Source organism: Sinocyclocheilus anshuiensis, unplaced genomic scaffold (genome assembly GCF_001515605.1).
Source record: "Sinocyclocheilus anshuiensis isolate Anshui unplaced genomic scaffold, SAMN03320099.WGS_v1.1 scaffold913, whole genome shotgun sequence".
NCBI classification, from domain to species: domain Eukaryota; kingdom Metazoa; phylum Chordata; class Actinopteri; order Cypriniformes; family Cyprinidae; genus Sinocyclocheilus; species Sinocyclocheilus anshuiensis.
The window spans coordinates 946,059-957,610 of NW_015554131.1; the positions used below are offsets into that span (position 1 = coordinate 946,059).

The window sequence follows — 11,552 nt, forward strand, 5'->3', positions numbered from 1 at the left end:
TATAGTTTCGCAGTCAGTGACATGCAACGTTTTGAGCTCCAATAAGCAAAGTCAAAGCAAGTCCCTGCCAAATGTCTGCATCATATGCAAATAACACATGTTCAAGGACAGCAGAGTAATCAAGAAATTCATAGGCTAAAAAAAATCTATTATGTATTGCAGTGATATCTGCTTGAAAACACTAACAAATTGAGAAATGAAGCTAAAAAGGAACCGTTTTGCTGCAAATGAGTGGAAAACAACGTTTGCTGGTTGCAGCCAAAATCTACATAACAGCCATCGCCTATTTCCAACATACATAGAGAATAATGAAAGAAATGGTGGTGGTGATAATAATAACAAACGGCTATTCACAAATGAAAAATAAAGAGTTGTAGCAGCACAATTAAACGTCTCGTAACGATAAGAAGTGCGAGTGCGGTCTGTCTTCACCTACCTGCAGGTTCTCCTTCCAGTCACGTTATATGAAGCCTCGTTCGTTCACAAGACTGTAGTCTCATATTAGTTGTCAGTCAGTTGCAGAGCGCCTCTCTGGCCGCGCGCCGCGGAGAGTGAACGTGAACTGCTTTCTGCGCTGCCTTAAATATCCAATTCCATCGACGCAGCGCCGCGGGCCATCTGAGTCCGCGTGATGATGATGATGATGAAGATGATGATTTCCTCTCTATGATCTGAGGGAAGCGACGCCGCAAACGGTCCAGAAGGAGTCCGTTCTTGTGTAATGTTAAATGGGTTAAGTCCCTCGACAGTACAACAATTCACTGAAACAATCAATCTTGCTTCACTATACCCAGATAGCTGCATCTTTCGCAGTTTCTTTATTTTTGACAAATAATAATCATATTAATAATGACAAAACATTTACATTTAATTAATTTCATTTACATTACAATAATGACTATTACTTTATTATACGATATTACAATAATTCGCCTAATTTACATTATTAGTATTATTATACAATGATTATTATTGTCATTATTAATAATATTATTTGTCAAAATAAATGGGATCTTTAATAAATATTGGCATCACTTGTTATAATATAATAATTATTATAATTAATAATTAATATAATATCATAATTATAATAATTAATTATAATAAGATAATATCATAAATCTTGTAAGTATATATTTTGTATATTTATTGTATTGTTTATTGTTTGTTACTGATACATAAAAATAATTATAAATACAATAATATGTATGTATGTATATTATAATATAATAATTAGCCTAATTTACATTATTAGTATTACAATCGTTATTATTGTCGTTATTAATATTATTATTGGTCAAAATAAATGGGATCGTTAATAAATGTTGAAATGAATTGTTATAATATAATAATTATAATAATTAATTATTTTAAGATAATATATCTTGTAAGTACATAATATATCTTGGATATTTATTGTATTGTTTATTATTTGTTATTGATATATAAAAATAATAATAAATACAATATATTATATTATTATATATATATATATATTGGTAATAGTATTCTAATACTTTATTATGATTTTGATTATATGCTTATGATTGTGATTATGACTATGATTATTATTAAAGATTTTGAGCATGATATGTTAGGCTACTGTAATCTCTACGGATGGAGATTAGCCTACTGTTTTTACTATATCAACTCGTTTCGCAGCAAGTTATAGCAAAAAGCAGACAAATGAAACAGCTGGCACAACCTCTCACATCCTCACCTTGCAATAGCATATAGTTACATAACTATAATATAAGTTTTATTATAGTTATGTTTAGTAGTAGCCTACATATATTTAATGATGGTCTGCACTGCATTGGAAAAATGGTATAACATTCTGTAGATTAACTGCACTGATCTATAATAGAGTAGGCCTATGTCATTATATATATGGATCAGTGATTAACTGTCACTAAAATGATAGTGCTGTTGTGGATGCAAATACAGTGTAGCATTGGATAAAATAAACTTCCTCAGCAATAGTTACAGTGTAAATAAAAGACATTGTGTGTTTTATTAGGCCTTTATTGGAGCAGTCAATCACTGATGACCACGCGTATAGTACGAGTCGTTAAAAACTCGCACTCCCATAATTCCTCGGCCGCATTGATGCATTGTGGGTAATTTTAAAGTAACGACACGGGTATTATTTCCTGTAGTCACGCTGGACCAAGAAAACGCACTTTTTTTACACTTTCATTACTTTCATTACTGACCGCAATTATCTGCTAAGGCCGCATTTGTTGTAGGTTTGAACGCTGGGCTTTTTGTCGCAAAGGTTTGGCTGTTAAAGCAGACGCGATGACCCAGAAATTCTTATTTAACGCTTCTTTACTTTACAAAGACATTTGCCCTGAGCAGTCGCGCTTTCTCATGTAAGTACTTTTCAATTTTCCTCAGCTCTACTACATATTATACGGCTCATGATCAGTGTGGATTTTGAACATGCTGTTCTGCACATGCTCCTCGCCATGCTTTCTGCTGTAATGCCATGAAGTTACCAGTAGATGACAGACTACTCCTCTTTTTTTATGCACTTTGCGTTGCATTTGAAGACGTTTAGAGAGATTCGTTTTATAACCATTACCCATTATTTATTTTTTAGATCAGATAACTGATATGCAGAACCATTTTTTATTTCTGCTTTTTGGCACAATACATTTAGGCTATTGGGCCACAACAATGGAAATGTAATATACCTGATAAATATATTGATGATGGCAGTAATCACATAATAGCAATAAAAAAAATCTTGTTTTTACAAGTACGCACTTGTTTTTATAATTATTTATAACAAGTACAATAATAATACTGATAATAATGGTTATTGTTATTATTGTAAATAAAAAGAATGATTATTTGTTGATATTGTTACTATTATTGTTGTTGTTAATATTAATATTCATGCAACATTGTTTTGCAATCTTAATGGTCATTGAAATGTCTTTTAATCTGTGTTTTGTGCTAAATATAATTGTTAAACCTAAAATTATGCACTTTTCTCACTTGAGAATAAAGTGCAACTACTTAGAAGAGCAATTTCTGCAAACAGTGATTGGAAAAAATTGCAGTATCTGTGATCTAATATTTCCTGTTGAATAGTTGCATTAATGGCATTGTTGGGTACTGTTCTTTAGAGGATAAATAATGGTTCCCTAATCCCTACTGTGAATTCTAGTTGCTTTATGTTGTTTCCTTAGTAAATATTCTTCAGTAAACTTTCCCGGTTATCTCAGATAGTGTAAAATATTTTAGTGATGTTTTCAAGTGCAGTTCCAGTCATCATATTTCCACACATTTGTGGACATAATAGCATCATTAGCAGAAATGCACCATCAAGGTAATGAAATAAACGCGTGCACTCAAATCTCATCAGCTAAACAGTGTGTTGGTCATTTTACAGTTTTTGTTTACTGGTTAATCATCATTAAACACTTGTTCCTTTAATATTAAATGTGGATGGAAAATGTCTTATCTCTGTTGAAAAACCCATAGTGATTAACCACCACATATATGAATGACAGTGACACCTGATTTCAAATGCTTTTACCAGTGTTTTAGTGTAACAATCAAATCCAAATTAACAGGATTACAGCTTCAGTTAAAAAAAATATTTATAATAATTATTATTAGTATCTAGATAGTATCATAAGTGTCATCTGTTCATTTTTTTCAAGGGCAGCTAATTCAAATATATCGTCTGCGTCACAGAGAATCTAGTAAAGTAATGGTGAAAAGGCAAATAAGTTTCTTGCTTTATTTAATGTTTCTGAAGCTGCCATGAATCACATGATGTTTTGGATAGTACTAGCAACAGAGTGAGTGAAGATACATGAAGCTTAGCTTTGGGCTGTGGCATGTTTTTCTTGGATTAAATGTTTCTTGACCCCATGTTCAGGGTCAGCGCGCTGCATGTTTTAAGCGTTAGTTGGCTTGTTGTGCTCTGCGAGTACACAGTACATCTGCACTGACTCACAGCGTACATGTACGTAAGTTACTGGAATCTCTTGTCTGAAAGTATGCGTGACATGAGACCCCTTTTTGATGAAGTGCACAGAGGTTGCGTTTTTATTTATAAACCACTTGTTAAGATCACTCTTAATATCCTCCACAGGTGTCATTGTAAGACACAGGCTTTTGCTGCCTGGCACATCGATTGGGATAAGCTGTTGTTTCCGCTGGAGGATTCAGTGGCCTTATTCTCTTTATTGATTTTTATCTCAAGTGATTTAGCAAGAGTTTAGTCATTGTTGATATTATCGTGCTGAGGCAGCACATTGTAAACTGAGTTTAAAGGTTCTTTATCTTTGTTCTGAGAGCACTTAAAAGGAGCGGCATTATTAATAGACAAATTATTTGAATTCGAGTACCACAGGGAAGAAGTCATGTGGTGATATTACATGCCTTTATTGGCAGTGGCAGTGCTGCGGGGATGTTTACTAATTTTTTTCCAAAAAATAAGCAAATATATAAATAAAAGTGAGAAAATAGTAAAGTCAAACAAAATTCTGAAATTATTAAAATAATGAATAAATAAAAGCTCTTTGTGTTTTGTTTTTCTTTCAGTCAAAAAGGCAAATAATTAAAATTAAACAAAACATCCTTTTGGAATTAAGCAAGCTTTATGCAGTTAAACAAAACAATAAAAAAATGTATAAATAAAAATAAAAAATGCACTTTCTCAGAAACAAAACAAACAAATAAAATCAAATAAATAAATTAAACAAAGAAATGAAGGAAATAATAAATAAGACTTTTAAACAAAAGAAAACAAACAAACAAAAATAAAAGAGGTGCTTTTTTCTTATTTCAAAAGGCAAATTACAGCCTTAATACAATTAAACAAAACAATGAAATAAAGCAAAAATAAATAAACAAATAAATACTTCAGAAAGTTTCAGAAAAGCTATAAATTAAAATAATAAAAACAGATCAATGAAATAAACATAAATAAAAATAGTGCTGTGTGATTGTTTGCTATTCTGCACATGTACAACTTTGTCAAAAAAAGCTAATAAATAAATAAAAATAATACAATTAAACAAAGCAATGAAACAAACCAAAAATCAAATCAAATTCAAATGAATGAAAAAAAGAATTCTGAACTCAATAAAGAGAGAATGTTTGTGGCACAGATGAATTTGTTCATTGTTTGGATGACATTTATCAGACTTTATAGCAGGCAGGAATGATTTCATTCACACTTCATCACTACCCAGATAATGGCTCTATGTCTTATCATTGGGAACAAGGGGTCTGCTCCGACTCTGTGGCATGCTGTGAAACATCCGCTGTGACATCACAAACAGTTGCAGATGATGGCACAGTGGATGATTATAATTAAAAACCCTGCCCCCATTAACATGCACGTGCCACACAATAACAACACAGAGCTTTTAGCAATGTGAACTAATTTTAGACAGGATTATGAAGCTTAGATAAAGGAGGTAGGCAGAACAGCACCATGTCCAAAAATAGGATGCACACACATAAAGTCTCGAGGGAAATTAAAGCCCCTGGGAAGTCATGGCCATGAGTTCAGGCCACTGGCAGGCTGTGTGTACAACACTTTGACCTCAGTATTTTTGTACATCGTAATTCTTACTGAGGCTTCCTGAGAATACTTGTACTTTTAGTATTTGACAGAATATTGAGCATATCCGAGTGCAGCATTGGGTAGTGAGAAAAATATATTTTTATTCATAGTCTGACACAGAGTTTTCACCCTGCATGTAGGAATCTATAAGATCTAAACAAACCGCAGTGTTACTTCATCAGATTGGGCGCAAGACCTCTTGCAAGCTCATAAATGATTCATAAGCTGCGATACTTGAGTCTAACTCCTGTAAAGTCTGAGATTTAAAGACTAACTCTTTACTGCTTTTTCATTGCAGGCAAAGGCATCAGAGCATTGGTAAGTTTCAGCTTTGTTATTTATATTAATAGACTCATATGGGATTTTAAAGTGCTTATTTTCATATAGTCCCAAATCTATATAAGACCTTGTAGGCAACAGAACAGACAGTTGGTTTTGAAAAGGAATGGTAAACCAAGTTAAACCCATTAAGTCCGACCACATTTCCTGATGTAAAACTAGAATCCATTTCTACGGCCTTCACAAACCTCAAAGACGGTCCGACAGACGGGTAGGATGACCACATATTGGAAAAGCTGTCCAAAATGCCAAACCATCCTCAGAATAGAGCATAGCATCACCTGTTTTATTTTAACCAGTTGCCATGCCAAAACCCTCCACTATATTTCTCTCTCCATTCCAGCGTCTGCCCTGCCGGTGTCTATGATCTGCCCCTTCTGTTTCCAGTGGCGACAACTGGGCAATCATCACGTGCGTCTGCGGCCCAAGCGGAAGCCCACAGCGACGATTAGAAGACTTCTGAAGAGGGAGTCGGCAGGAAAGAGGCTGAGCGCAGAACAGACTGTAGTCCTTCAAAAATTTAAAAGAGCCTCCAATGCTCTGGTGAGGTCACGTCCACCTGTTTTATGTCCACTTCAGTTTAAATGTCATCTCTTTACCGACCTAGTTCGTTCTGCCCATTCCTGAGTGACTTGAGATTAGATTAGGTGGATGATTTTAAACCAGGAAGAACAAACACCATGTTGCCTTATATGTACACACCGCTCAAAAGCTTGGGTTAGTCACCACCACCGTTTAAAATAATCAAAAGAGACAGTAAAGACATTTATTTTGGAAACTTTCTTGGTTTCCACAAAAATATTAAGCAGCACAACTGTTTTCAATATTCGATGATAATAAGAATGTTTCTTGAGCGCACAATCATCATATTAGAATGATTTCTGAAGGATCATGTGACACTGAAGACTGGGATAATGGTGCTGAAAAGTCAGCTTTATCATCACAGGAATAAATTACATTTTAAAATATATTCAAACAGAAAATAGCGATTTTTAAATTGTAATAATATTTCACATTATTTTTACTATATTTCGGATTAAATAAATGGAGCTTTCTTTCAAATACATTTTAAAAAATCTTACTGACCCCAAACGTTTGAATAATAGTGTACAAATAATGGGCAAAATATTCAATCTATAATAACAGCACACAATTGTGTGTACATTTGAAGTACATTTTTTTATTTCTGAGCATAAAAGACATCTTTCAAAAGCAAAAAACAAAATCTTACCAACTCAAAACATTTGAGCAGTAGTGTATATATAGTAATAAATATACAATAGTGGGCAAAAAAGCAGCATCATAAAATACATTTTAAATATTCAATCATAACAATCGTTTCTGAATCATAACCATAACACTAAATATGGAACATTTTAATTCAAGAAACAAGGTTCACATTTTTGCTTTTTTTATTTTTATTTTTTTAAATCCTTTCTTTAAAAATATCGGTAGCACTTTACTTAAAGCCTGCATTATAAAATTTCTTATGCCTTGTAATGCACCTTATAATGCATTGTACAATCTCATGAATAATTGTAACACTTTAACACTTATTCATTGTTAAATTCATCTTATTTAATTCATTGTTTCCCTATGCATTTTAAATTTGGTTATAATTATTTACGACAAGAATGTATTACAGTGCACATTATGAATAATTATAATGCCTTATACCCTTTAATAACTCTTTATAATGCATTATACATAAATGCTTTAAGTAAAGTGTTACCCTAAAGTGGCATAGAGAAAGGAAATTATGGGTGAAAGAGCGGGAAGGGGATCGGGACATGACCCAGGTCAGACTCCAAATTGGGGTCCTTGTGAAGCAGCAGCTCTTGTGTATCTTATCTCATTTTATTTTAAACCCCTTAGCCATCTTGCTTGCTAGACTTCCATTGTAAGTGCAAACTAAGGGACACGATGAAACAATAGTCTGGTAATTGAACATTCGTTTGCAAATAAACCTATATTTCTCTTTGTCTGCTGCTCTTTCAGTAGACACAGACAGGATCATTGATGTGGCCCTAAAAGCAGTTCTCATTGACTGCACTTAGGTTGTATGGCCTATATGAATGCACTTTACCGATGCACTCTTAGAAGACTGTAGGGCACAATTAAACACTTAAAAGTCTTTGGATGTTTAGCCAGGAGTATTCTATGTTTAGAGATATGGTTATAGACTATCATTTATCTGACAGAAAGGCATTAATCACACACAGAAACGCTCCTTTTTTAGTTATTCATTTAGCATCAGATGACTTTGATCTGAAAGCCAGGAAGATCCGCTTAAGATCTAGATCTAGATCTAGATTAGAGCGGAAAAGTTCACATTTTCTGAGGCTCTTCTGAAGTGTGACTGGATCAGTTGCGTGATTGGGGGTGTTTAGTGAAATGTGGTTATTTGTAGATTTAACCCTCAAAAGCACTTGTACAGAGGTCTATGTGCTGGTGTACATGCATAGCTGCATGCTGCGTGAGACTTGTGGTTCTGGGGCTGGAGTGGTAGGCGTTTTTCCTTGTTTTAAATCTAGCCAAAAAGCCATGTGTTGACTGTTGATTGTGAAACAGTAGACTTTAATTAAATGCATTTATGGTGTAATTACTAAATTTCCGTGTCAATCCATGTTAATTTTTACCGCGAATAATGCGCTGTCACTTTAATTCAGCGCATGCAGCACAGCAGAAATAGACTCAGTGCGGAAACGATCGCAGCATGACTGCTGCAGACGCACCGCTACAGAATATTGAGCATATCCGAGTGCAGCATTGGGTAGTGAGAAAAATATATTTTTATTCATAGTCTGACACAGAGTTTTCACCCTGCATGTAGGAATCTATAAGATCTAAACAAACCGCAGTGTTACTTCATCAGATTGGGTGCAAGACCTCTTGCAAGCTCATAAATGATTCATAAGCTGCCATATTTCAGTCTAACTCCTGTAAAGTCTGAGATTTAAAGACTAACTCTTTTACTGCTTTTTTATTACAGGCAAAGGCATCAGAGCGTTGGTAAGTTTCAGCTTTGTTATTTATATTAATAGACTCATATGGGATTTTAAAGTGCTTATTTTCATATAGTCCCAAATCTATATAAGACCTTGTAGGCAACAGAACAGACAGTTGGTTTTGAAAAGGAATGGTAAACCAAGTTAAACCCATTAAGTCCGACCACATTTCCTGATGTAAAACTAGAATCCATTTCTACGGCCTTCACAAACCTCAAAGACGGTCCGACAGACGGGTAGGATGACCACATATTGGAAAAGCTGTCCAAAATGCCAAACCATCCTCAGAATAGAGCATAGCATCACCTGTTTTATTTTAACCAGTTGCCATGCCAAAACCCTCCACTATATTTCTCTCTCCATTCCAGCGTCTGCCCTGCCGGTGTCTATGATCTGCCCCTTCTGTTTCCAGTGGCGACAACTGGGCAATCATCACGTGCGTCTGCGGCCCAAGCGGAAGCCCACAGCGACGATTAGAAGACTTCTGAAGAGGGAGTCGGCAGGAAAGAGGCTGAGCGCAGAACAGACTGTAGTCCTTCAAAAATTTAAAAGAGCCTCCAATGCTCTGGTGAGGTCACGTCCACCTGTTTTATGTCCACTTCAGTTTAAATGTCATCTCTTTACCGACCTAGTTCGTTCTGCCCATTCCTGAGTGACTTGAGATTAGATTAGGTGGATGATTTTAAACCAGGAAGAACAAACACCATGTTGCCTTATATGTACACACCGCTCAAAAGCTTGGGTTAGTCACCACCACCGTTTAAAATAATCAAAAGAGACAGTAAAGACATTTATTTTGGAAACTTTCTTGGTTTCCACAAAAATATTAAGCAGCACAACTGTTTTCAATATTCGATGATAATAAGAATGTTTCTTGAGCACACAATCATCATATTAGAATGATTTCTGAAGGATCATGTGACACTGAAGACTGGGATAATGGTGCTGAAAAGTCAGCTTTATCATCACAGGAATAAATTACATTTTAAAATATATTCAAACAGAAAATAGCGATTTTTAAATTGTAATAATATTTCACATTATTTTTACTATATTTCGGATTAAATAAATGGAGCTTTCTTTCAAATACATTTTAAAAAATCTTACTGACCCCAAACGTTTGAATAATAGTGTACAAATAATGGGCAAAATATTCAATCTATAATAACAGCACACAATTGTGTGTACATTTGAAGTACATTTTTTTATTTCTGAGCATAAAAGACATCTTTCAAAAGCAAAAAACAAAATCTTACCAACTCAAAACATTTGAGCAGTAGTGTATATATAGTAATAAATATACAATAGTGGGCAAAAAAGCAGCATCATAAAATACATTTTAAATATTCAATCATAACAATCGTTTCTGAATCATAACCATAACACTAAATATGGAACATTTTAATTCAAGAAACAAGGTTCACATTTTTGCTTTTTTTATTTTTATTTTTTTAAATCCTTTCTTTAAAAATATCGGTAGCACTTTACTTAAAGCCTGCATTATAAAATTTCTTATGCCTTGTAATGCACCTTATAATGCATTGTACAATCTCATGAATAATTGTAACACTTTAACACTTATTCATTGTTAAATTCATCTTATTTAATTCATTGTTTCCCTATGCATTTTAAATTTGGTTATAATTATTTACGACAAGAATGTATTACAGTGCACATTATGAATAATTATAATGCCTTATACCCTTTAATAACTCTTTATAATGCATTATACATAAATGCTTTAAGTAAAGTGTTACCCTAAAGTGGCATAGAGAAAGGAAATTATGGGTGAAAGAGCGGGAAGGGGATCGGGACATGACCCAGGTCAGACTCCAAATTGGGGTCCTTGTGAAGCAGCAGCTCTTGTGTATCTTATCTCATTTTATTTTAAACCCCTTAGCCATCTTGCTTGCTAGACTTCCATTGTAAGTGCAAACTAAGGGACACGATGAAACAATAGTCTGGTAATTGAACATTCGTTTGCAAATAAACCTATATTTCTCTTTGTCTGCTGCTCTTTCAGTAGACACAGACAGGATCATTGATGTGGCCCTAAAAGCAGTTCTCATTGACTGCACTTAGGTTGTATGGCCTATATGAATGCACTTTACCGATGCACTCTTAGAAGACTGTAGGGCACAATTAAACACTTAAAAGTCTTTGGATGTTTAGCCAGGAGTATTCTATGTTTAGAGATATGGTTATAGACTATCATTTATCTGACAGAAAGGCATTAATCACACACAGAAACGCTCCTTTTTTAGTTATTCATTTAGCATCAGATGACTTTGATCTGAAAGCCAGGAAGATCCGCTTAAGATCTAGATCTAGATCTAGATTAGAGCGGAAAAGTTCACATTTTCTGAGGCTCTTCTGAAGTGTGACTGGATCATTTGCGTGATTGGGGGTGTTTAGTGAAATGTGGTTATTTGTAGATTTAACCCTCAAAAGCACTTGTACAGAGGTCTATGTGCTGGTGTACATGCATAGCTGCATGCTGCGTGAGACTTGTGGTTCTGGGGCTGGAGTGGTAGGCGTTTTTCCTTGTTTTAAATCTAGCCAAAAAGCCATGTGTTGACTGTTGATTGTGAAACAGTAGACTTTAATTA

General features: G+C 34.3%; 1 protein-coding gene across 3 annotated transcripts in view; it reads left to right on the forward strand.

Moving 5' to 3' along the window:
• Window positions 1-2,282: 2,282 nt before the first annotated feature.
• LOC107670294 (UPF0711 protein C18orf21 homolog) overlaps window positions 2,283-11,552 on the forward strand; it is a 17,751-nt gene continuing 8,481 nt past the window's right edge. Inside the window, exons 1-3 of one of the 3 annotated variants that reach the window (XM_016462861.1) lie at window positions 2,283-2,375; window positions 5,895-5,914; window positions 6,279-6,478. In XM_016462861.1, the coding sequence (XP_016318347.1) occupies window positions 2,302-2,375; window positions 5,895-5,914; window positions 6,279-6,478 (294 nt within the window). In that variant the 5' untranslated portion in view covers window positions 2,283-2,301. Of the gene's footprint in view, window positions 2,376-5,894; window positions 5,915-6,278; window positions 6,479-8,769; window positions 9,512-11,552 lie in introns of those variants that run through there. The other 2 variants (XM_016462862.1, XM_016462860.1) reach the window with 2 other exon arrangements.